General features: G+C 47.0%; 1 protein-coding gene across 10 annotated transcripts in view; it reads left to right on the forward strand.

Annotated features, from left to right (window-relative positions):
* KMT2C (lysine methyltransferase 2C) overlaps window positions 1-27,135 on the forward strand; it is a 174,231-nt gene that overhangs the window by 142,386 nt on the left and 4,710 nt on the right. For 8 of the 10 annotated variants that reach the window (XM_078855009.1, XM_078855026.1, XM_078855027.1 and 5 more), the window contains 22 exons: window positions 114-2,468; window positions 3,700-3,891; window positions 4,524-4,681; window positions 4,821-7,423; window positions 7,605-7,725; window positions 7,828-7,900; window positions 8,862-8,928; window positions 9,394-9,626; window positions 10,615-14,736; window positions 15,242-15,547; window positions 17,013-17,177; window positions 18,371-18,485; window positions 18,785-18,932; window positions 19,467-19,633; window positions 20,436-20,545; window positions 20,693-20,840; window positions 21,780-22,036; window positions 22,563-22,670; window positions 23,336-24,776; window positions 25,093-25,229; window positions 26,253-26,383; window positions 26,727-26,895. In XM_078855009.1, the coding sequence (XP_078711135.1) occupies window positions 114-2,468; window positions 3,700-3,891; window positions 4,524-4,681; window positions 4,821-7,423; window positions 7,605-7,725; window positions 7,828-7,900; window positions 8,862-8,928; window positions 9,394-9,626; window positions 10,615-14,736; window positions 15,242-15,547; window positions 17,013-17,177; window positions 18,371-18,485; window positions 18,785-18,932; window positions 19,467-19,633; window positions 20,436-20,545; window positions 20,693-20,840; window positions 21,780-22,036; window positions 22,563-22,670; window positions 23,336-24,776; window positions 25,093-25,229; window positions 26,253-26,383; window positions 26,727-26,895 (13,326 nt within the window). The remainder of the gene's footprint in view (window positions 1-113; window positions 2,469-3,699; window positions 3,892-4,523; window positions 4,682-4,820; window positions 7,424-7,604; window positions 7,726-7,827; window positions 7,901-8,861; window positions 8,929-9,393; window positions 9,627-10,614; window positions 14,737-15,241; window positions 15,548-17,012; window positions 17,178-18,370; window positions 18,486-18,784; window positions 18,933-19,466; window positions 19,634-20,435; window positions 20,546-20,692; window positions 20,841-21,779; window positions 22,037-22,562; window positions 22,671-23,335; window positions 24,777-25,092; window positions 25,230-26,252; window positions 26,384-26,726; window positions 26,896-27,135) is intronic. The other 2 variants (XM_078855017.1, XM_078855033.1) reach the window with 2 other exon arrangements.

Raw genomic sequence — 27,135 nt, forward strand, 5'->3', positions numbered from 1 at the left:
ACATAATTCTCAAGTTGTAGTTGTGTAGTTTTCACATTTTTAAATGTCGGCCAAAAAGGCTAGTCAAGCGGCGAAGTAAATGCGAGTTGTTACTATTTTTTTCTGCATGGCAGCAACTACGTTTGCAAAGCAAACAGCAAGCAAAGTTGGAAGCGACACAGCGCCTGGAAATGGCAAAGCAGGAACAGCTTCTGCAGCAACAACGTCATCCACAGGGAGGCCAGACGGACAGCCAGGAGACCAGCCCGGCCCGAGGGGGAAAATTGGAAATCAATATGTCATCGCCCCCGCATGGAGGGCAGGAAGGCTCACAGCAACAATCGATTGGAAGTCAAATGCGTGGAGATGAACAGTCCTCTGCAGGAGGAAAAGTGGAGCCACAGGTGATCACTGCCAAAAGTGGGAGTCGGGGAAAAGTGCTTCCTGATGGGATGTTTGAAGGGCATGCTGGTGCAGCACGACAAATTGGAGACCAGGGCAAATATCAGCTCGAAACACAAACGTCAAGTGGCCAGGCAGGATCAGTAACAGATGGTCAGCATCAGGAAAGAATACCTGCAGCAGAAAAGAATGGAATGCTGGGACTGGCGACTTCTTTATCAGAGACATCTGCTGATGGGAGAGTAACACCACAGTTGAAGCACATGTCCCCATCTTCAAACATGTTTGTGAGACCTCAAACTCCTGGAACCCCCACGTCATTCAGTCAAGGTGATGTATTTGTGAAACCACAGGCTCCAGGGCCTTCCAGGCTTTCTACTCAAGGCTCTCAGTCACCCGCTCAGTCGCCAGTGAACTCCAGACCAAATTCTCCCTTTGATACATACTCTAAAATGCCAGGAACCCCAAGGCCGTCATCTCACAGTGACATGCCGGCTGAGCTTTGTCCAAATTCACCAGATCCATTTTTAAGACCAAGGCCGCCTAGTTCAACCAGCATGGAACCATGCTCCTCTGGGAATATAGGAGTTATGAGGCAAAGACACGTTTCTGCAGATGATCCTTACAGCAGAATGCCTGGCACACCACGACCCATGCATGCCACTGATGATCCATACAGCAGAATGCCTGGAACACCACGGCCTATGCATGCCGGAGATGACCCATACAACCGAGTACCTGTTCCTTCTCGGCCTTGGCCAGGCAGTGATAATGCATATGGAAGAATGCCTGGAACCCCAAGACCTCACTCTTCTTCAGAAGTGTATGGAAAGCCAACTGTAAACACTGCTGCTGACCCATATGCTAGACAACCACTCACACCAAGACCAAACTCCTTCCAAATGAAAATTCTGCCTGGTCAAGGAGTCTCGCCATCTGCTATTGGTCCATCTAACCATGAAGCAAACCAAGTGTTTAAAGCCCCTCTGCCACCTCACATGAGTCCATCTACTCCGAGCTCACCTAGAGCAAGTTCCCACGACAGACCCTCCATGCCTCAACGCACTGTTGAGCAAAGCATGCAAATGCCTCCATCGCCAACAAGACAAATGGCTGGTGATCCATATGCTCAACAGCCACACACACCTAGACCCATGATGATTGATCCTTATTCCCAGCCCCCACTAACACCAAGACCTCCAAACAATGAGTCATTTGCTCATCCACAGCAAGTGTCTCAGTCATCATCCTATTCTCACCACCAGTCTACATATAGAAGTTCTCATGGCGAGCTATATCCTCAGCAAAGGCTTCCTCCAGGACAGAAGTCAGGGGAGTCACAGCAGCCAACAATGTCTTCACCCAATGACCCTTATTCCCACCAGCCAGCAACAACTCGTCCAGTGCAAATTGACCCATATTTACAATCGTCATCAACACCACAGGTGTCTTCTGCCGCTCAGTATTCCCAGCATCAAAACTCAACAAATCCTCCTGTTTACAGTGGCTACAATATTCCTCCGTGTAGCCCCCGGCATCCTTTAATTGACCAATCAATGGGCTCTCCTCAGCCTCCACAAGCATCAAACCTTGCACCCATGCAGTGTATGCAGCCTTTGCAAGGGCCTCGAATGATGGTCATGGCTCGTTTTCCCAACCCTGCATCAAAACCTGGGCCAGAGATGCCTCATCACAAGGATCCCAGCCTTCAGCCTGCCGTGAGTGCAGGACAAGGAGTACAACAGAATATAGGATGCCAGTCTCCCCAGACATCAGGGTCAGCCACCCTCCAGGGTGAAACCTTTGGCCAGGCTTCTTTAGGCCCAAGGCAGATGTCAGCAGAATCCATAGGACAACCTAAGCCTTTGGGAAGTGGTGGTATGGGCGATCACCAGGCATTGAGTACGTCGATGCAACCCCAAGGTCTGGGATCCTCACATGCTGTGCCCAGCATTCCAACGTCACAGTTTGGACCTCAGCCCCTCGCGGTGTTGCAGCCCAAGGAGTCCCCAGGAGGTGCAGCTTCAACAGAGCAGCAGAGCATGGCGGCAGCACCGCATGATGCTGAACTGGAAAAGCAAAAGCAGGTATGGGAATTTAACTTCTGACTTTGAAATAAATAATTATTTAAAGGAAGATGCCACAATCAAATAAATATTTTAAGCTAAAGCAACATCTCTTCATAGCGATGTGGCAGTTTAAATCTCCCATGAATTTAAAACTGCGGATTCACTTCTGTCTCTCATATAAGTGCCTCTCAGACTGAGCACAGCCTTTTGCACATTTACATTTTTCTGGCATAAACCCAGTTATATTGAATTAACATAGCCAGCCCCAATCATGCATTACGTCTCGTAACGTAGATGTAGTACTTCCACGATCCACTGCCCGTCATGAGATGGAGGCATTTTTGTGTGCAGCAGTTGCACCACAAATATATATGTCACTAGAGTGGATGTTGGCTCCCCCTGTGACCAACTGTGGCTCAATTATTAATTTTTGATCCTCTTCAAACTTGCATCTGATGACCCAGGACATACAGCATAGGTATATATTGCCACAGTAGCAAGATGCTATCTTCCTCACCTGGTATGCAGGAGGTTGTGGGGTTGGACCCAAATTTGACACCTGTATATTTACAGTTTGCATGTTCTCCCCATGGTGGTCGCTTGTATATTTTTCCTTGTCCTCCGATTTTCCCCTCCACATGTAGAAACATAGGGTTCAGATAATTTGTCTACTAAAAAATCCAGCATGGTATAAGTGACTTAGATGTGCCAGGTTGCTTCTGAAAAATAGCTAATATCTTGGTGGGCATTATTTGGTAAGTAAACTAATATTTAATTCTGGGCACCGACTAAGACTTAAAGTGCTCAAGATTATCAAAGATAAAAAAAACATGTTTTCAGAGCATAGAGGGCTCTGCAGTGTTTGGCCAGAGGCCAAATTTGAATGACTCCAGAAAGTAGTTTTGCGATCATTCAGGGAAGTTCCCTCGTGATTTAATTCTCTGTTTACTCTGAGAATTGTGGAAGGAAAATTTGTAATCTCATAACATAAATCCACGTGTGTAAGTAGAAAATATTTCACTATCATTTAAAAATGGCACTTTTCTTTGCTGACTGGCTGACTTCTTTGTAATTTCAATTTGATGTATGAAGTTGATATAAAAGCAAAAAATTATATGTTGGCCTTTCGGCATCTTGGCATTGTTTCGGTATTTTCTTTGTTCATAATAATACAGCATAAAGTTTGTCGTAAGGAAGTTGCGTTTCTTTATTTCAGAGCATAAACATGATGCTTGCATTACACTTTCAGAGACAGAAACTTCGTGAGTTGCTGATTCGCCAGCAGCAGCAGAGGAAGGCGCTACATCAGGAGAAGGCATTACAGGAGCAGATGGTGGTGGAGGGAGGCAGTATTCCTCTGAGACACTGGCCTCAGGATGATGGGGCCCATCAGCATGAGCCACCACACAACAAACCTCCACCACCGTACCCATCACAAACGGTGGGCATTGCACATTTTGCTGTCAATGCCAATTCGCTTACTCTCGAAAGCATTCCCATCTTATAATGCCTGATGTGGTGGCGTATGCATGTAATCCATAAACTTGGAGGCGGAGTTGATGGATCATGCTAAGATCATGTGCATGAGATACTTCTTAATGTACCTACGACATAAAGCAGTGCATCAAGCTGTTTCCATTGCTTTTTATTTTCAATTGCGTGGTGTTTCGGCTCTCTAGTTTCCTCCCATGTGCAAAATTTACCTGATGATTTGACTCGTGTATTTTTCTTACAACGCATAGCCCAAGGATTGTTTAGCAAAATCGGTTGTACTGTACTCCTATGTTCCTGTGTTTGATGCCCACCTTCTCCAACGCGCATTGACAAGTGTGGGAAAGTACGGTCAATTGACTGGTATGGCATGATGAGGCCTTCTTCCAGCAATGGATTAACACAAGGACCCTACACGTAAATTCCAAAGCGGAACCCTTATTTTAAACTAAATCAGTCTTTATTTTAATGTTTTATATATGTTTATGAGTGAAATACTGGCTTTTACATGATTTTGGTTTTTGTATTTGAATGTATGACTTTTTCATGTAATTTTTTTTATGTATTTTTCTTCTTCTACAGCCTTTTGGAGGTCAGAGGAATTTTTCAGAGTTGGCGGTCGGAAGATTTCAATCGCCAGGACTATCTGGAACACCACCGAGTTCTCTTTCCGAAGTTCACTTCAGACCACAGGTTCCTGGTGAATTTCAGGGTCTGGAGTTCAGAAATGCAGGTCCTAGGTATGTGTCGCATTTGTTGATGATTATACGTGGTTCCTTTGGAATGTTTTAATGTGTAATTGTTTATAGCTATCACTTTTGATCTGTGCAAGCTTCATCGCATAGCATATGCTTTATTAATGTTGCATTTGCTCCACAGGTTTCAATTGCACCAACGAATGCATGTTCCTGAAAACTATCCTGGTCAGCCTCCGCACATGCGAGCTGCGTCCAGTCCTCAGTATAACAATCCAGGCTCATTCCCCCAGCAATTCCAAGTACACAGCATTCCACCACATGGCCATCCACCCAACAGCCCACAGTTCATTGAGCTACGACACAACGCTCCCATATATCGCATTCGTCCACCTTTCAGTGCAATACCACAGCAGCATCGTGCGATGATTGACTCTCGACAGCAGATGCAGAGTCGCCCGCAAGGCACGCAATATGCGCATGCATATCGGCCGCCAATGAATCCGCACATACCCTTGAGTGAGCCCACGGTTTCTGCCAGTCAAGGCCTAACTGTAGGTGCAGAGCTATCCAATCCAGCTTTGCCACTGCAGCATGGATCGCAACAGCATCCCACCTCTACTATGCCACAGCAGATAGTTCAAATGATGCAGCAACGTCATTTTACCCCACAGCAGGCACAAAACTTAATTCAGCAGCAGCAACAGCAGACTTTCAATCAAAGGCTTCAACAACAAAACCCCCTTCTACCAGAACAGCATCCATCCAATCCTACGATGCCACAGCAGCAGCAACAGTCTGTTCCTCTGATGCGACAGCAGTCGGCTAACATCATGTCAGAGCAACAAAGCCAAAATGCAGCTATGGTTCAGCCTCAAAGCACAGAGACACAGCAAACTGATGAGTGCACCCAACAAGAAATATTGACTAAGGCTGCTCCCGAAAAAGGTGTGGCACCTACATCTCAACAGCCGGAAGCTGTTCCTACCTCAGGGAGTGTAGTTGAACAGCATACTTCTGACGTGAAGCCTGGAGACCTCGGAGACAAAGAGCTGGATGACCTGGCAGCTGTGAAGGCACTGGGTGATGAAGATGATGACCTTGAAAATTTAACTCTCGATCCCATTGATGGAAAGGGTGGTGAGAGTGATCTAGATACTCATCTGGATGATCTGTTGATGAAGGGGGGAGAGTTTGATCTGCTTGCCTACACAGACCCTGAGCTTGGAATGACCGACAAGAGAGACATGTTTAACGAACAACTTGGACTTGGAGACTCAGTTGAGGAAAAGGGTGGTGACTCTGGGAATGGGGCGATGAGTCTAGATGACAAAGAATGTGTGGAGCTGGTTGAGAAAGCCTGCAGTTCGGCATCACTGTTGCCAGATTCAGTATCTTCTGTGGTAAAAGAAGAAATTGTTCCAACTTGTAAAGATGAATGCAAGGAGAGTGACCCAAAATTGAATAGCAATGAGTCTGATTCTTCTGTTGTGACTTCATGCACCAATAAAAATGAGACACAAAGTACAGTTTCAGCTGTTTCATCTTCTGATCCACTTGAGCAAACTGCAAAATCTGTGAACGTGCTCTCCAAAAATAAGCAAGATGAAACTGTGAACACGAAACAGGAATCGTCTTGTGGAAATAATAGTCCTGAAAACACAGCTATGCCAGTTGTATCAGCAGCACTAGATCAAACAAACATCTCAACTATTGCTTATAGACAATCTCAAGGAAGTACTCGCTATAATACACCCCCACAACAAATATCTGAACTTGACAAGGTGCATATCGTAAATAAATCAAACCAGATATCAACAGTCTCTAAGCCACTTAACTCAAGTCCAACATCCAGCTGTGTAGGAATCAGGCAGCCAGTGAACAATCAACACGACATGGGATCATCACAAATCCCTGTTGGCTCGCCAGCTAACGTGCACCATATGACGTTGAGTTCCAAGCCTTACCAACACATGAACATTGCACCTATGAGCTGCACCTCCAACAGTCATCAGATTCCTGTGGGATCTCCTGTGAGTATGGCTCTGGGCTCACCAGCCCATGGACAACAAAAAACTATGGGATCTCCAGTCCCAGGCCAGCATCTACCTTCTGGGTCTCCAGCATCTGGGCAACACTTGCCCATGGGTTCCCCAGCACCTGGACAGCATATTACCATGGGGTCACCTGCTACAGGGCAGCACATGACTGGCGGCTCGCCAGTTTCCAATCAGCATCTGCCAATGGGATCTCCTGCGCATGGACAGCACCTGCCGCTCGGGTCTCCCGTACACGGTCACCACATGACTATGGGGTCCCCTGCAAGCATGACGGTTGGCTCTCCTGCAGGTGCACACCTTGCAACTGTGGGTTCACCTGCCCCTGGTCAGCAGCGCTTGGCCATGAACTCGCCTCATCCGACAGTGGGATCTCCACACTTCACTGTGGGTTCCCCTTCCAGCCAAAAGCAGATAAATTTGCAGCAGCCAGGTGTAAACACAGGCATGATTCCACAGGCCAATTTTAATCCATCTCATTCATCAGGAATGCCTCCTGCAATGCCCCCAGGACACCAAGGCCCTTTCACGCCATCCCACTCACTGCCACCACCTTCTCAGATGTCTTTACAAAAAGAGAAGTCTCTGCTGCTGGATGAGCAGCCTCTTCTCCTGCAGGATCTCGTAGAGCAGGAGAAAAAGGAACAGCAACGTCAGCAAATGCAAGCCATGCTGCAGCAACAACAGCAGCGTCAGCAGTCCATCACAGGATCCATGTTTCCCAACATTGGTAAGTTTTTTTTTTAACTTACAATAAGGCCAAATGTTGCTCGGATTGAGTGCTTTTTTTAACATGAATATCGACATGTATATGCAATAATAGCCACGTGTATATTTTCTGTGGTGTCTTGAGTGGCCAAAATGTTAAGGATGGCATTTCGCAAGTAATTTGTATTCTTTTTTTTGTGCAGACCTCGATAAATTCACTCCAGATGACATCACTGATCCAATAGCCAAAGCCAAGATGGTGGCTCTGAAGGGCATTAACAAAGTCATGACGCAGGGGGCCATGGTAGTCCCATCCATTGCCAGGTATCGTCTGTCTTTTCATAAACTGTGATCACATCTTGAATTATCTGTATGTTGGAGAATCAATGAGAAGTGTCACTAAATTATGATTATGTTTTGTTCAAGGCCCCGCATTCCTGTAATGACACAACAGATAATGGGAAGCAGTGACCCTCCACCTTCAAGTGGACAGCAAATAGTACGTATGCCTCTCATGCCTTCTTCATTTACTAGTTTATTGGCTTGGACTGAATATGCACACCAGCTTAAAACGAATATAAATGCATGAATGTTATTCATGGGATGTAAGTGCCCTTGGGCTGTAGGCAGACTTGCCGTATATGGACGAGGCATTTCTCAAGGCACTCGAGCTAGCTGGTCACATGGCTGATGGTATTTGCCTCATTGCTATTAGAATACCATCTGGGAGATGTTCAAGTTTCAATTTAAATGCAGATTTTGACATTTTACCTGCTTTGAATTCACAGACCTAAAATTATATTTGGCTTTCAAATAGTAACAGAATACAAAATAAAGCAGTGCACACTAGGGCTTTAGAAATGCAACACCAAAGGGAAACATACACACATGCGGTGAAATATATTGAAATAAAAAATGGTAAGATGAGAATAATTAACTTTAACGAATATATTTTTAATCTTCTCAGTCACCATTTCTAGGCATATATATAGCTCTCAATGTTTATTGTACACTGCTAGCTGAGATATGCACACCATTAAACAAGAATGTAATTTGTACCTTTTAATACGGTTACATAATTCATAGATAATTTACACAATGGATAGGATGTAATGGGGTAAGTGTTAGAATATCTGAGAGGTATCTCAAGTTTTCATCCTAAAGGTCAGGTGATCTCCTGATCAAGCAGCTGTTGGGGGGGGGGGTAATTCTAATGAGGACCATCGAGCCAGATGCAACTGGAGCATGCGTATGATCTATGTATGATCTAGATTTCTAATAAGTTGGTACCCATTTTATTAACTCCATAATAACGTTAAGCTGCAGTCGCCCTTGAATTCGTAACCGTTCAAATGAACCCTTGACTCTTGCATGACACCACTCGGCCAAATGATAGTCACAAATTACGTGTTTATTGTTTACATAAAACTTAACATTTGTGATATATGTATTTTTATCAGGAGGTTGGTGGGTCGAATATGATGCAGATGGCTCGACCAAATCCACCAACATTTGGAGCTGTTATGAGTAAGTATAGTAGTGGCTATGCACATTGATTATTGTTATGTTATTGAATGTTTAATACATGTCATGGTTTACTCCGAATCTATTATGTGTATATATGTTGAACTGTTGCACAGTATGTAGCCATCTGAGCTAATTGGAGGTGTGGGGGAAGGACAAGAAAGTAAACACGAAAATATATTCTAAAGAAATGTTTTTTCAATCTAGATTTAAGGCCACAACTCAAGTGGCTTCCTAATATCAGAAGTAAGAGCGTTCCAGGTGGCTGCAGAAGCGCATCTGAAAGCAAGTGATGCAGTGACCATCTTTGTTCAATGGTTAGCCAAAAGCCGCTGCAAGGATAACCGGTTTTGTGTGATGGTTTAGGCTCCTAGACGAGATCAGCAAGGTTCATTTGTAGTAAGTCTTTTGTGTGTAACATGTGCGACCTTATAATGTATTATTGACTGTTTTTCTATCTTGATCTAGCCGATGCAGACGTTGGTCAGTATAGGGAGTGGCTTCTGCACACCCAAGCCCTCCTTCAGATGCAACAGAAGTTTCTTGAAGATCAGATTGGCGCGCACAGAAAGTCAAAGAAGGCTCTGTCTGCAAAACAGCGTACGGCCAAGAAAGCTGGGCGTGAATTGGCAGAAAAAGATGCAGAGCAGTTGAAAAATGTCACTGAGCAGCAAAGTATGGTGCAAAAACAGTTGGAACAGGTGAGTGGAACATGAAAGCCAAATGTTTTTTTAAAATTCATGATGAATCTTGACTTAAAGCTTTCGTGACTGCAGGAATTCATATTCTTTGGGTCTTTCGGTAATCAGAATCAGAAAGGGTTTTATTCGCCATGAAAGTTCGCACAGACAAGGAATTTACTATGGCAGGAAGGTGCATACATTCAACATGTAGGAATCTTAAAACTTAAATAAGTGGTATACAGTCTAACTATACTAAAGTTACAAAGTCTAACTAATACTAAGGGGCTAAAGTATGTAAAATTTTGAATAAGTATACAATATAAAATGTGAATTAGCCGTAATATACAATCTTAAAATACAAATAGGGTCACATGTTGTAAATATGGCAAGGTGTAATTTTGTAGATAAAATGTTATAGTAAGTGTAAAAGTCATTTTAAAGTCACGTAGATAGGTTCAAAGAAAATAACAAAACTACGACGTTTCGATCGCAACACAAGCGGTCGCCTTCAGGAAAAGGGGGGTCGGCTTCCAAAGCAAACTGTTTATCAGGGATTGAAATGGGCCTAGCCCAAATGTCAGCAGCCAATGTTAATGCAAGTGGTGGGCAGCCAACCCCAAAGGTGGTTGGTTTTTCACCAATCAAAGGGCTGCCAGGTGAAAATTAGCATGAATATTCATGATGAGTTCAAAACCAATCATGAAATGTTGCTTTATTTTAGGAAAGTTTTTTTGTATGTGTCTCGGGCTATACATTTTGCATCTGATGCTTAATTGTGTTTTACGAGGGTAACTAATTGGTAATGTAAAAGATAAGGCCAAGGTCTTAGGTTCTGAGATTAAAGCTGACTATTTAACCTAATAATGTTCATTGCTTGTGGTAATTTGATTAGAAAGATATACTCTTGTTTTTCTGCTTCTAGAACGACGAATAGCTTGTTGTGAATTTGTGCTGCCTCTTACTGTTGTCATTGTGTACTCATTTGTTTCTCCTTTGTGGTTTGCAGCTTCGTAAGCAGCAGAAGGAGCATGCAGAGCTCATTGAGGAGTTCCGTACAAAGCACCAGCAGGCACATGCTTCAGGTGCTTCTAGTGCTGGGATGAGTGGAGCTCTGCAGGGTCCCCCTAACATGATGCCGATGGGACCTGGGCAGCAAGCTGGCATGGGGCCTCTTGGTCCTGGTCAACAGCCTGGAATGAGACCGATGATGCCTGGGCAGCAGGCAAATATGAGGCCCATGGGCTCAATTCACCAGCAAGGAATGAGCCCCATGGGCCCTGGTTCACAACAAGGCATGGCTGGCATGGCTGCTGGTCTTCAACAAGGCATGGGACCTATGGGACTTGGATACCAACAAGGCATGAGGCACATGCCACCTGGTCTTCAACAGAGCCTGAGGCACATGGGCCCTGGTCATCAGCAAGGCATGAGGCAAATGATGCCAGGACAGCAGCAAGCCATGATGTCACTTGGACCGATGGGGCCGGGGCAACAGCTGAGCATGATGCTCTTGGGGCAGATGGGTCCTGACCAACAGCAAGGAATGAGATTGATAGGACCAGGGCAACAGCAAGGAATGGGGTCACAGGGTCAGATGGGTCCTGGGCAGCAGCAAGGTATGAGGCTGTTGGGACCTGGTCCACAGCAGGGAATGCCACCAATGGGGCAAATGGTTCCTGGTCAACAGCAAGTAATTAGAATGATGGGTCCTGGGCAACAACAGCAAGGCTTAGGTTCAATGGTACAGATGGGGCCTGGCCAGCAGCAAGGCATGGCGCAAATGGGACCTGGGCAACAGCAAGGCATGAGGCTCATGGGACCAGGGCAACAGCAAGGAATGAGGCAACTAATATCTGGACAACAGCAAGGTATGAGGCCCATGGGTCAGATGGGCCCTGGCCAACACTTAGGAATGAACCAGATGATGGGTGTTTCACAGCAGGGGAGTGGACAGTTTGGTCCAGGGCAGCAGCAAGGAATGAGGCTCATGGGCCCTGCACAACAACCCATTGGTGCAATGGGCCAGATAGGACCTGGCCAGCAGCACACAATGAGACAGATGGGGCCTGGTCCACAGCAAGGGATGGGGCCTGGGTCACAGCATAATGAAATGGGACAAAATCCATCGTCCGTTAATTTTCAGTCAATGGGGGCAATGGGAAATCAACATGTGACAGGGCAGAGGCAGCATCCAAGTGTAGGAGGTATGGAACCAGCATTACCAAGTGGAGCTGAACATCACAGTGCAATGGAGTTTGCACTAAAGCAGGAGCATAGCCCCATTCATCAGGGAGGTGTTGGGTCAATGGGACCTGGACAGCAAACAAGTGCTGGGTCTGTGGATGCTCGACAGCAATTGAATTTAGTCCAAGAACATCAACAAGCTATGAGTGGCATTGGGAGATTAAAGAATGTCCCATCAGAAACTGCTGGCTCTGAACTTCAACAAAACATTGGAATTTCTGAACAGCCTTTTATGGGGCATTCTCACCAAGAGAAGCAAATAAACATAAAATCTATGGGTCAAAATATCCCAACAGTAAATGCAACTGGCATTAAACCGAGTGCGGGTGGAACTTTTGGTCAAGGATATCCACAGAGTGTTAGACCAGGATTTAACTCTCGCTCATCACCAATTATATCTGGTCACTCGCCTCGACCTGGATCAAAGACACCAGAAAATGTAGGGCTAGGGTTTCAGTCAACAGTGACCACAGTTGCACCAAACGTTTCTGACACTAACCAGGCAGATAGAGACCTCAAGAAGTTGGGAACCTCACCCAGAGCTGAATACGAACTTCAGCAATTTGGCAACACCAATACATCTGTTCATCAACCTGGTGCTGCTGGAACACAACAAAACGTACATTTTAAAACCAGCCAGCTACAAGCAAATGCCCAAGCATCTAGTAGTACAATTTCTGAAAGTTGTGTACCCAGAGCTAATCTAGAAATGAATAAAGACAATGGAGGCCAATCAATGGCAGAAAACAAGGCATGTGCAGCAGGAACGCAGAGCCCAGTGTCAGAAGTCTTGTCTAAACCACAATACACAGATGTGGCGGATTGTCAGAAAGGTGAAAAAAGCAATTCCTTACCAAATGTAATACCGACTTTGACACACGCGATAAATCCTGCATCAAGTAATAAGCAGCAGGGTTTTTCAGGCTCCTCACAATCAAGAAATATGTTTCTGCAATCGCACCCTGGTGTCCAGGCTGTACCGTCAGGCCAAGGCAAAAATGATGGGCACGTAACACCAGACCCTGTTCACACACCTGGCACTGGAGGTCATATGGCAGACTCGCCTAGCCGAGTGTCAAGCGATGGTGCCACAAACCCAGGATCAACAAATCAAGAGCAGGCTGATGAATCAAAGCCCATTGGCATGATGGTATCGGGAACTGAAAATATGAAGACCGAAGCATCTGCCAGCGAGGAAAGTCGAAGTGCAAGTGGAACAAATTTTGACAATAATCCGTTTAGCGACACTTTCCAGGACCGTGAACGGAGGGAGAGGCTGAGGTTACAACAGGAGCAGCAACGCATTCAACTTATGCAGGAGGTTGAACGTCATCGGGCCATGCAGAATTATGAGGTTGAGTTTCAGAAACAGCCAAATATTGTGTCAAATGCTCAAAGTGAAGTAGCAGATGGACCCTTAAGGCATCAAGCAATGTTGAGTGCAATCCAAGTGCAGAGTAACCAACCGACTATCCATTTAGAGAGGGCACAACAACAGCAGCACCAGCAACGCTTTATGGGACCTGGACACCTTGCTCATGGCCAGATGTCAAGACAACAACAACATTTGATGATGGGAGTAAGGCCTGTTCATGGTAATACTTCTGTTGATGGAAACCAGTCACAGATGGCAAAATGTTTTGGCCCAGAGACACTTGATCAAGAAAGCAGACTACAGCAACCTCCAGTTCCACAATCCCCAGTCCTTGCACAACCTCCAGGATTTGTGAGCCCCACGCATTCTGGGTCTGTTAATTTCCCCCAGGGCCCTGAGATAGTCCACCCTGGACAAGGTGGTATATATCCATATCGCCCAGGGTTTCCTGGTAATGGAGCAATGTTCCAGCAGCATGTTGGACCCTCTGGGCCCCGTGGTCCCCACCAGAGGCTGCCCTTCAACCCTGGGATGGCATTTCCTGGACAGCCTCCAAGGCAGCCAGGGTTGAATCAGCCTCAGCTTGGACAGGAGGTCGGCACAATGCCTCTACCTCCAAATTACCCCGGAGCCAGCACGTCACTCATCCAGCTCTACTCCAATATTATCCCCGAGGAGAAGGGAAAGAAGAAGAGGATGCGGAAAAAGAAAAAAGAGGATGAAGCATCCTGCACTCCCATGTCACCAGGTACTCCGGGCAGCAACCCAAGCATCCCAAGCACGCCCACAACCCCCAGCACACCTTTTGCAAATGAATTAGGTCATGGGCCACATCCTGGGACTCCTATGGTACTCCAATCACCAGGCTCGTCAGGGATTGGGCCTCATCAAATGGTGCCGCATTCCCCAGGTAGTCACTACAGTCATTCATTAGGGAGGCCCATGCCTGCTGGAATTACCCGCATGGTTCATGAGCCTTGCAGTGCTCAAGACGGCATGCACCATCTGCAACTGAAGCCTGAACAAATGGAATTGGGAAGCTGTGGCGGAGCACAGAGGCCCATGGGCATGATGACGGGAGCTGCTGGCATGTCCCTCACACAGTTCGGAGCAGTGAGAGCGCATCACCTGGGGGGTGGGCCACATCACAACCTGGCAGACTCCGGACACATGGTCTCAGGGCCACTCGCTCCTCCCCATAGCCCGATCCGCTCCATGTCCACTGTGGATTCATCCATGGCAGAGACAAAGTCCGAATCTGGCAACGAATTGCTCAAGAAGCTGCTGCAGGCGCGGCACGTGAGGCTGCAGAATGTACACGCTCAGTACCAGCTGCCCATGGCTGGAGAGGTTCCTGCAGCGTCAGAAGGAGGAGGTCTGCTACCCCAGCAGCTGCCTGTGGACAGGAAGGAGGAAGGCAAGCCATCTATGGCTGTCGGAATGCCCCCTGCCAGGCACCACGTGCAGCCCAGGAAACTGGATGTCGATCACAAACCTGACAGCATGATTGTGAGTGCTTTGATATTAGTTAATTTGCATAAAATTTTACATTGCATTGTATTTACACTGGGCATTCAAGCACACTTGTATAACCCAGAGCTTTGGAAGCAAGTTTTATGGTAAAATACTGTGTTTCCATGAATGCCTTAGAATTGTATGAATAAAATAAATTTGAAGAAATAAATAACAGCCTTGCTGCTTGCATAGATAAGTATAAACTCGTATAACTAAAATAGGAAACTTGTATCGAAGGTTCTTTTCAAATAGCAATTTAAAACCATGTTGCTTTCAAAACATTTGTATTTAAATAAAAGCAAAATCATTCAAACGCATGAATAAGGCATGTAATGTCATGAGAAAATTATTATTCATCGTGGCACTAGATATAAATGCTTCCCATCCTTTTGACCATTGTGAGTGTTGGCATGGCCTTGGCTCTGCATGAAGTGCTTGTTGCTGCTCACTTCCCTTGAAACCTGAGACCAAGCAATGCTTGCCCTTCTCTGTCCTGCAGCTTGGGAAACTGGAGCCATCGGTGGCGAGCTCCCAGCCAGTTGGGTCTGCCAACTACCCTCCCCAAATGGGCTGTGCCCATGAAGGCATGGAGAGGAAGAGGGAAGGGAAAGGCAATGCAGAGTGGAGGAGGGATGGCAGAGAGGATGTCGACACGGAGCCTGACCCCTCCTGCCCAGAGCAGCGCATGCGGAAGGTGCCCAAGGGTGTGGGCAAGGGGGCGACACGCAAGAAGCGCAAAAAGGAGGACGAGGAGAAGTGGAAGCCATACACGAGCACAGATGCCCTGATGTCTCAGCTCAAGCAGGTTTCTACTATGCTGGCTGCAATGCCATTGCATGCAGTTAAATGTACACACGCACCTGTTTGAGATTCAGATGAAAAATGCCTCATGCTTGCCTCCAAACACAAAAATATAGTTGGCATATATATTAGGCGGTGGCCCTTCATCAGAGCAGAGAGAATAAAACTTTCCTTATTAAGAGCAATGTCATGGCACTCTCCATTGGTGCTTTTGAGATAATGATGGAATGTATTTCTGTGACTGGTGCCAGTGTCTTAACAACACAACCGTGCTCAATTGTGAAAAGTGGGATTAATTTTAAGATGGATTTGACTAGGAGTTGAACTGTTTAATATGTAGGCTTTCGCAACCAATATCATCCATAATACAGGTTTTTTGGGGTTTGATCGCGTAAATATATAAATGTATCGTTAAACCCGCCACCACCCGATACAGCCAATTAGTAAGGTTTGTCACATAAATAAAACATGCCAATTCGTCACTAGTACAGCACACCGGTGTGTTGGAGAGCAAAGCGACAACATTTATCAATCTGAGTACGACGTTTTGCCAGTAATTACAACGAGCTTCAATCTGGTGAAAGCCAGATTTATGGAAAAATTCCCCTGTTTCGTTCCTTAAATAGAGGGGTAGATGTGATGGCATCACTTGTCAACACTTCTTGAGCGATGTGCGGGGGGAGGTTAACAGAGGTGGGACAAAGTCATTGTTATGCAAGTCCAAGTCGAGTCGCAAGTCATCAAATTCATGACTCGAGTCTGACTCGAGTCCAAGTCACATGACTCGAGTCCACATCTCATAGGTGGGACAAAGTCATTGTTATGCAAGTCCAAGTCGAGTCGCAAGTCATCAAATTCATGACTCGAGTCTGACTCGAGTCCAAGTCACATGACTCGAGTCCACACCTCTGGAGGTTAATGAATACATATAAATGACAATGGGTATCCATTGCCGGTTGGGTTATTTATATGGTAATCGGAGTACATTATGCATGCACATTATGTAAGCCAATTGTTCTTGTACCTCCTGTCGATTGTGTATACTAAAATAGCCGTACCAACGGTAATCCCTATTGAAGTATGGTGACCTCTATAGGCATAGAGGACTGGCAACAATGAAGACAACCATATTTGTTCTGTTAACGCGACAAACCTTACTAATTGGCTGTGTTGGGTGGTGATGCGTTTAACGACACATTTATATATTTATGAGATCTAACCAAAAAAACCTCTTATTTAGGATTTTAACCGTTTGCCATGGTATCACCTGGACAGATAATCGAAATGTGTACATTAACTGTATGTTTTTATATTCGGTGGTGCTTTGGCCATATAATGTTGTTGTTACTACACATGTACAAGACACATAAACCCGTAAAGGTGTATGATTAAATCTTACAGCAGTGTTTGTGTAAGTAATTGTATGTTGAGTCTGTTATCTTCTTGACTATTGATGATCATTATTGCAGCAACTGGCCTTGCTGCCACTGATTGAGCCGACCATCAAGGTGAACCTGGGGCTCTTTCCACCCCATGGCTCTAACCGGCTCAATGGCGACAGCCAGCTAAAGGGCTCCTTCGGGAGCGCTGTTCTGGATGGCGTTCCAGACTATTACACGGAGCTCATATTCAAGGTGAGTTTTAACCTCTCCCCCAATTTTCTGAGATAAAAAAAAAATGATGATATAGTCGTCAATGTGGATCTAGTATTAAACGTGTGAGCAAAAGTATTGACATTTGCATGACCTTGAGGTTAGAATGTTATACGTAGTGCATTTGATTGTCTTTGCACAGTCACATGATTAATTATTCTGCAAAAAATCTGATTTGTTTTAGCTTAATTTAAGTGTCACGGTTTGGCGAAAATAAACTTGGACCAATTAATTGTAATATATGTAATTAAAGACCTTAATCTGTGTCTCAAAAACCTACAGGATACTTCCTGACAAGGTAAAAATAAAAATGTGGTACATAGGTAACTTTTAGAACACAAACAACAGGAAATCAAAATCTTTTTCATTTTAAGACCCCCAAATCTCAATTTGAAGTGCCTCATAAAACATGTTTGTGCGTGTCATTCAGAAACCGTTTAGAATATATGATTCCGTTTTTTTTCTTTTGTGAGAGCGTTAAACGGCAAATAAATTCAATCGAACCATTGTTCGATCTATTATTGTTTTTGAGATATTTCGGATTAAAATGGTTTTGAATAAAAAAAAACGCATTCAATGTTCAAATATAAATAATTATTAAACGAAAAAAATAGGAGCTTCCCCTCTTAGAATATTAAGTTAATTAATGTTGTTTAATAAACAAATAACTGAATCTTTAACTTAATCAGTTTCCGATGGGTACACCTTGATAAGAAGTTTGAATCAAGCAGTTAACAATTTAAGTTTTTTTTTTGCAGAAAAATACTTCTTTTTTGGAGGAGTTAGTGTCTGATCATAGATACAAATTGTAAAAAAATCATATCAGGTTAATTATTATATTTATTGAAAACTTTGGCCTGGCGAAGACAGGCTTTATGACCTTGAAAAATATGTATTGAGGGCTTCATTCCTTGGTTGGTGGAAAAACAACCGTGTTGACAGGAGGTTTGGGCATTTAGGCCCTTGATAACTCACCAAACATAAACAGAATTTGCCCCCCACCCCTGCCAGCGCATGAATTAGGCCTTGGAATTTGTGAAGTGCAATTTGATTGCAGAAGTTGAAATGATGAATAAGCTTCAGTGTGGTGTTAACGTGCAAATTGACTGGCAACAATGAAGACTGAAAGGCAGATAATGAATGGTGTTCTCTCTTCACACTTGTCACCCCAACAGCAGACGAATCTGAGTAATCCCCCCACACCGCCTGCTTCGCTGCCTCCTACTCCGCCTCCACCTGGCACGCGCCAGAAGCTTCTCAATGGCTTCGCCACCGCGGAGGAGCTGACCGGTGTGTATCTGTGCCACGGCAAAGATGTCTCACTTAGGCAGAGTTCACAATATCCCACACACAGCGCAGTAGCATCAAACGTGTTAGAACATTGTTCGAAGCAAAGATGTCCGTGCATCTGAGATGCTGAAGGATGACATGATAAATGTTCCTTAACTACATACACAGTTATTACTGTAACGGCCATATTTACAAACTGCGAGGTAATTGGTGAATGGAGCGTAGATTGGATAAATGTCATGAATGTGTAGTATCTGGTGTTGTCTTCATGCGACTGTTGCCATGCTGTGCTGCCCCAGGGAAGTGCTTGGAACTGCGTCGGCCGCCTCAAGCATTCCCTTTCCCCTACGTGGACGGCTTTGGACAAATGACTCCGCAGGGCCCACGCGCGGTGGACGTCCCCGCGTCACTGCCCACGCCGCCCCACAACGGCCAGGAGGACGTCAGGTGGCCCCCCCTGATCCTCGCCACTGCACAACCCTCGTTCCCCCTCGCCTGCTGTGATACCTTGAAGACACTGCCGTGCCCGCTCCGTCGTTACCCCACAGCCGTTTAATCAGGGCCTAGGCTTCAACGTAAACGCGCTCGCATGTTTGCATCTCGCTAGGATCGCAAATAAACATATTGCAGTGACTTTGAACTCTTGGTGAGCAAGAAACGTATTTGGTCATTTTCCTGGGTTTGTAATTTTTCCTGCTCGTTTCGCTCACCGTAACTGATAAAGAAACACATCTTGCTTTGTTGGCCCCATTAAAGTATGATCACCCTGATCCCTGTGTGTGGGTGAGGTATTACTGCCCCAAAATTATGCGTATTAGACACTTATCTTGAGTTGCCCAAGAAAGCATCACTGAATCTCATGATGCTTTCACGAGTGTTTGTCTTGACATGTTAGATTGGTAGCTTTTAAAAGTATATTGGCATGTTGAAGCAAACTAAAGTACCCAAAGAGGTGACGTCGCCTGCAATGTGGCCCCACAGCCGTCCCCAGGAGGCCCTGGGGGAGCGCGAGTCTCCCGACAGCATCATCTTCACGTCGTCCCCGGAGAGCGTGACAGGCACGGAGCCACCGCGTTTCCCCGTGATGGACGAGCGTCCCGACACTTCCGCCTCCCCCGTCATCCCGCTGTTGCCCAGCGCCGGCACCGGTCAGAGCCCACGCACATAAACGGGGACCACCGCGTGCGTCACTGCTTTGCACACCGAGCTGCCAAGAGCGCACACTGCCATTAGTGCCTTGACGCAAAGCGTTAGAAATCATTAACCAGTCTTGAGGCCTCAAGTCCATTCCTCGACTCTGGGTGAGCTTGAGGATAATTTGTTAGCTCTCTACTTTGACCTTTCCCTCAGGGCTGTGGACTCTGTCCTAGGACTTGGATTAGACGCACCAGCCTTGACACTGTCCGCAGCTTCGAGGATCCAGCCTTGACTTTGACACTGTCCTTGACTTTGACACTGTCCTTGACTTAAGGGGCTTCCAGCCTTGGCCTCAGCTTGTCATCCTGGGTCTCGGCCTCAATCCTCCACTGCCTCTCACCACAGCCAGCTAGCTGTCGTTAGAAGCAGTTGACATTTAATGTTCAATTCCATCATCCCCTCAGTCTATAAAATAGCTATCACTTCATGGGAAATCAGCATTGGTTGTCTTCTGCAGAGACTGACCCTTACCATAGGAATTTATAATTTTCACCACTAGCTCAGGGCTAACAGCGAATAAGGTATTGTTTGAGTGGAGAGTTAACTCTACTGATGGCAAAATTAACTGCTGTCTCTCATAGCACCACTCAACCGGATAATTTGGGTATGGGTAATAGTAGAATATATCACATGTACATTTTATTTTAACGTATTATTTAATCTCTCTCTAGGAATTGCTATCTGTGATGCAGATAGATTGATGATTTGTGCATGTTGCTAATCTACTCGCGTTACCCATGGATGTGTAAACAGCACTGGGGAGGAGCGTGAGAGGAGGGACTTTGACTTCCGCACAGCCTCAGCCGTACAACGGCAATGACCACGTCTCCGTCACGCTCACCCTGTCCACCAATGCTGCTGATGTAAGAACTTTACTGCGTTCTTGGCGACCTCACCTCGTGGTCTGGAATTAGCTTATATCAGTTTTGGAGCTGCTCACACAATGCCTACTCCCCCCCCCCCCATCTACTCCCTTTCCCTGTTATGTGTTGCTTGCGCCTCTTTCTTAGGACATAAATATTGTGGTGTCGGCTGTGGCACACTTGCTGCGTGTCACGGTGCCCAACAGCTATGAGTACAGCGACTGTCCCGTACAGCGACTACCCACGCACCCACTCCTGGGCACCATGCATCCCGGCCAGCACACCGAGCACGCCGGTATGCGCAGAGCTGCTGCAGCCACAGCAGCAGCATCGACAGCACACGGCCGCTCCTGCAGCCTCGCCTGCATGGCCAGTGTCAGTGACCCTGTGTTCATATTGTGCACATGCAGATGTGTGTGGAGGAAAGAATCACAGTTCATTGTCTTCTACAGTTATTCCTAAACAATAGTCAGAGATTACTTTCTCATGTAGAGTAGTCATTCTGTCTTCGTGTTTAAAATGCCGCCATATGGACCGTCGACATAAGTTAGAGTCTTTGACTTAATCATTAGATTGCACGTTCAAGTGCCTGTCAGGTGGCAACTTAGCCCACTATCCTGTCCCTGTTAATACATTTGAAATGTTTTATGAAATCTAAATTGGCTCGTGTATCAACGAGATCCCGCTGCAGGAACGTGGAGTTATCCCTTCTGGCATGGCTCTGAGCACCGCACAACACACCAAAACTTGTTTTGTTGCAACAGAGCTATCTGTCCAGCAATGTCATCTGGCTATTGCTAAAACCTGTTCAAACCTAAAAACCAAATACACTGTTTATAGGTCATTAGGAGTTGAAAGCCCCGTTAAAACGAAATGGAAATGGTTAATTTCATTTCATGAATACCATTTAATGAAGAGCTGTGACCTATTGCCATTGAAAACGTTAATGTATGTTTGTGACAATTATAAAATTAGCAAAAGAGCGAAGAGATTGATCATACAGGTATTCATAAGTCGTTCTGATTACAAAAAACTTTCTTTGCACGACAGATTGTCTGATTTTGGCCATTTCTGAGTCATTATTACATAGACAAATGGGACAATGGTATCACAAGGAATGTTTTATTAAATTGACACCATGATTTTGAATGGAATTAACAACCATTGTTCTGCGTGGAGTTGGATTGCGTATATAAAGCACTCTGAAAGCACTGACTTTGATCGAACTGTGTAGCCCCGGGCCGCATGGTGGGTGGGAAACCAGCCGGCATGCAGGCACAGCTGCATAAATTGCAGCAGCAGCGGCAGCAGGCTCAGCAGCAGCATGCGCAGCAGCAGCACGTGCAGCATCAGCAGGCGCAACAGCAGCAGGCGCAGCAGGCACAGCATGGGCAGCAGCAGGCACGCAGGCAGTGGTGCCGCCACTGCGATGTGGTGGTGCTGGGCTCGGGTGTGCGTGTACGAGCAGCTGACCTCCCCTTCTCTGTCAAGGTGTGTACTCCCCTCTCCTCCCAGTTGTGTGCTTCCCTTCCCAGGTGCAGGTTCATATTCCCTTCTCACAACTGCACACTCTTTTCCTTAAGTTCCACAGGCCTTGTTAGCTCTCGCTCAAAGTGTACTTCAAGATTCAAACCTACGTGCCGTCTCTTTACAGCTTTTGCCTGTTATCAATGGCATGGAATTTCTCCATCTACTATGGTTGTGCCTCCCCCATGTAACTAATAAAAAAATAATTGGCCAAATATCCTCAGTAAGACCCTCCTGGATTAAGTTATTGAGACTTTCATGAGTACACAGTCTGACATGTATAAGAAAGTTGGTACATAAATATTAATGCACGTGCATTAAACTTTTTCAACAGCTGAAATAAGCACTACTTTGTTGTCCAAAAAACCCAGAATGCATGGGTTTTGGACAGCCCATGTCACAAGGAATGTTGTGTTATTCTAGTGGGATGGAAAGGGAAAACAGCCCTTCCAGTGATATTTTTACTCATGCTGTGCGTTTCTTTGAACAGGGCTCCACCAGTGTTTTCGAAACCTCCAACCAAGAGATCGTGTTCTGCAGCAGCAACTGCTACTCACAGTATGCAGCAGCCCTGCAGGCCTCCCTCAGCCAGGCCAAGGTAGATCATTGAAATGCACATGCAAGATATACATTTGCTGTATTGACACAAACATATTGAGACAAAACAATTATACTTTTCTCGTCCAGAAATGTAATTGTCTCATTGATAGGAAATGTGGCATTGCTCATTCAGTGATCCTTGACCAAATTAGTGGAAATTACACATTCCTTTATAGCACTCTTTTCATTGGAGGAGCACTACATGCTCATACAAATCTCATGAAATAGGACAGGGTTCACCTCTTAATACATATCGCGACTAAAATATGCAGGTTAGCCTTGAACTCAATACAATGCAGTGTGTGTTAGTAGAGCATTGATCAGTGCATTCCAAGATGTGTTGAAGATAGTTTTTTTGGTGGAGAGGCAGGAAATGGGTTAGTGGGGAAGATCAAATAAAACAAAAAATGCACTTTTTAGAGATGGAACTCGGGTCTTCTGCTGCACACATGGCAATGACAGAGAAAAGAGGCAGTGGCACGAGGAATTCATGTGGTCAGCTGGCCAGCCTTTGTGTACAGTAGGTACAAATTGTTCTTTCTTACAAGCAGTAAGCACTGGGTTCGGTTAAAAATATAGAGAAACAGAAGAAGAGAGGAAGTAGTTGGTCCTGGACTACAACAATGGAAGGGATTGTAACGAACGTTTGTGTTTTTCTCTTAGGAGAGCCCTCGCGTGAGAATAGGCGACCCGGTGACCGATGAGAAGGACAGGCTCAGAGCAGCACCACAAACGTTTGGGCCCCACACGCCAGGGAGAGGTTCCAATGCCCGCCACCAGCCGGGGCCCACACAGCAGCCTGTGACCCAGCCCGGCACAGCACCAGCGTCACAGCAGCCCCCGGACGGAGCACAGGCACCACCTGGGCAACCCCCCCAGCCGTACCAGCGCGGGGAGATGTGCCTGGACGTGCGGACGCTGCCCAAATACCCGGAACCCGACCGCAAGCCCGGCCTCCATGTTCCAGTTCAAGTTGCGGCGGCGGATTCGCAGCCGCCGGCGCCGTTGGATGGTGGCGTGAAGCTGGAGATGAAGGAAGCGGAGGGTTTGGCGGCAGCGTCGACGGTGTCGGCACCCAGGTCGAACGTCCATAGCAAGATCCACAAGTCCCGTGCGCCACGCGCAGTGCACGCAGCTGACATGCCGGAGGAGCCCAGGCTGGCCTGCTCGCCCGCACGGCCGCCCATGAGCTCCCCGCCACGTGCACCCCCCCGCCCCATCGTCGTGCAGCCGCCCGCCTGCAAGAAGTGGAAGGGCGTCCGCTGGAAGAAGTGGCGGTTGCAGGTGACGGTGCTCTCTCACAGCGGGGTCTTGCGCCCACCAAGCGAGGACGAGATTGAGGAACTAATGCGCAAGCTGGGTACGTCGTTGCGGCCCGAGCCAGCACCCCCAGACATGCGCAGCTGCTCCTTCTGCCACTTGCAGGGCGACGGTGCCACTGACGGCCCCGCCCGCCTGCTCAACCTTGACCTTGACATCTGGGTTCACCTGAACTGTGCCCTGTGGTCCAGCGAGGTGTACGAGACACAGGCCGGCGCCCTTATCAACGTGGAGGGCGCGCGCCGCCGAGGCCTCGGAACAAAGTGCGGTGCCTGCCTGCGCATGGGAGCCACCACCAGCTGCAACCGGCCGCGCTGCCCCAACGTCTACCACTTTGCGTGTGCTCTGCGCATGCGCTGCATGTTCTTCAAGGACAAGACGGTGCTGTGCCCTGCGCATCGGCCGCGCAGCTCCACCGGGCAGGAGCTGGGCTGCTTCGCTGTGTTGCGCCGCGTCTACGTGCAGCGCGACGAGGTGCGGCAGCTCGCCAGCCTGGTGCGGCGCGGCCCGATGGGCGGCGGCACGTTCCGCGTGGGCAGCCTCCTCTTCCACGCGCTGGGTCAGATTCTGCCGGGCCAGGCCTCCTCGCCGTACTTCCACAGCCGCACGGCGCTCTACCCCATCGGTTACCAGGCCACGCGCCTCTACTGGAGCACGCGGTACACCAACAAGCGCTGCCGCTACCTCTGCTCCGTGAGCGAAGCGGAGGGACGACCCCGGTTCACGGTGCGCATCGTGGAGCAGGGCCACGAGGATCTGGTGCACGCCGCCTCCACGCCGCAGGGTATGACCAAGCAATGGCCGTGTGCGACCCCGTCGCCTCCACCGCCGTGGAGTGGACCCCCAGTTGCACACCAAGCACCCATGAAAGCTCTTGGTGGTTTTTTAGCTGCATGTAACTCCACAATGTAATGTGACGACATGTCTGCAAAAGCCACTCATTGACAATATTTGCACGTTTTCATTTGCCACACAGTGTTACACAAGTCCTGCACATGTCCACCATTCTATATCATAACTGAAAGCACTATCTTGAGTTAACCTGCATATGCACAATAGCATTGAGCCCCTGCCTGGTTCGTCTGTGTGTCCTTTTCCAGGGGTGTGGGACAAGATCCTGGAGCCTGTGGTGCGGCTGCGTAAGGGCGCCGAGATGCTGCGTCTGTTCCCCGACTACCTGCGAGGGGAGGAGATGTTTGGCCTCACCGTGCAGGCTGTACTCCGCATCACCGAGTCGGTGAGGCATCTTCGTTAACGGAATAAACCTACGTCCTCGTCACCGCTCTCTTAGATCTGTGGTATTTGATCAAAGGGCTTTTTTTAGGTGTAATAGCTCGCTGCTTTGGTGTTTGTGGGAATTATGTATATAATGACTTATAATTTAGAATTTGTTTTATGTTGGTCTGCTAATGTAGGGTGAGGAAATTGGTGTGCTGAAAAACGGTCTTCCTTTTAGTGATTGAACTGCAGTTGGTTTGGTTGAAGAGTTTGCTTCCTATGGCATACTTGTTTTGTTTTGTATTTTGAATTACAAGGAGTGCATTAGGACACCTTCTATGCTCTGCTCTTGACGTGCAAATGAAACAAAGAAACCAGATGCAAATGTGTGATAAACGCTGAAGATCATGGCTGCAATCGCTCTAAGCCACTGCCATTGGAAACAAGCATTCAAAACACTGCCAGTGATGGTCGGGGATGTTAAGCATTTGCATAAATACTAAAAAACACTGTAGAAGTAAAACATTATAATTGGGGTTTAACCAACAACACAACAGTGGAATGGAGCTTTAGAATATCAGCGAAATATATTGAGAGAGACGTGCGTGCAACGCGATAGAGGGAGTGACACGCAGCACAAGAGAAGCATTGAGCATGATTGATATACCATAGAGAAAAACAGCAGGAAAGGCAGTGAGAGAGAGAAAAGCAGACTTCACAATATTCACACTTTTCCATTTCATCTTGCTATTATTTCACATTTTCCTGCATATAAAATACAATTCGGCCCTGAAAAATATTCTGATGGATTTACTATGCTACATAATGACAGAGGCAGGGACAAACTGAAGACAAACCTTTCTTGTTCAGCACATTGTTATCAACTTCTTGACAAGTGAAATATATAAGACATGCAAGTGTTAGGCAAACTCGGGAGCAGTCCTTGTATACATACGCAGTGCCGGAATCTGGCCTTTGGGTGCGTGGTGTTGACGGGCGCTCACGCGAGGGTGCTGTGTGCCGAACCCACGTGCGCGTGCAGCTGCCCGGCGTCGAGTGCTGCCAGAACTACATGTTCCGCTATGGGCGCCACCCGCTCATGGAGCTGCCCCTGGCCGTGAATCCCTCGGGCTGCGCGCGCACCGAGCCTCGTCTGCGCTCCCACTTCAAGAGGTGCGGAGCAACATCCCCACCTGTCTACCCTCCTCTCTACCTTGGGGACCCTCCTTCTACCCCTCCTCTCCACTCTGCCCCCACTACCGCCCCCCCTCTCCAACCCCCTGCCCCTTACAGTAGTTACCCGGTTGGCGGCATTCAAGAGTGTTGGCGCGAGTCTTCTGTTGTTGCTCTGGAGACAGAGAGATTGATGATCGATGTTTGGTCGCCGGGTTGATAGCATCCGTCGTGATTTCTCGCATAACAGAGTGGGGCTACATGAAGGCTGGCCATAGTTGTAGTATTAGAAAGGTCTGACAGAGTCCTTGTGGTTGATCATGTCTTGTTGCTCCCGTGCTAGGCCTCACACCCTGAATAGCAGCAGCAACTCCAAGTCGTTCCAGAGTACGATGTCGGGCGAGCTCTCCGCCCCCTACAGCAAGCAGTTTGTCTACTCCAAATCGTCACAGTACCGCCGCATGAAGACCGAGTGGAAGATCAACGTGTACCTGGCTCGGTCCCGTATCCAGGTGTGCGCACGCTTCGACTCGCAGCCGTGACGGCAACAAAGGCCAGCAGGCACACACGGCTTAACGTAGTTGTCTAAGCACAGAGTTGGCACTGCTGGGATTCTGGTTCATATCTGGGTAAACTTGGAAATTACTTAAGTTTATGTTATTCCATTTCAGAGGACAGCACATGTTGCCTTTTAACGCCATCAAACACCCACGAATATTGGTTGAAAGTTCTATTGAAGTGATTACTGAAGT

This window comes from Lampetra fluviatilis, chromosome 1, assembly GCF_964198595.1.
Source record: "Lampetra fluviatilis chromosome 1, kcLamFluv1.1, whole genome shotgun sequence".
Lineage (NCBI taxonomy): Eukaryota > Metazoa > Chordata > Hyperoartia > Petromyzontiformes > Petromyzontidae > Lampetra > Lampetra fluviatilis.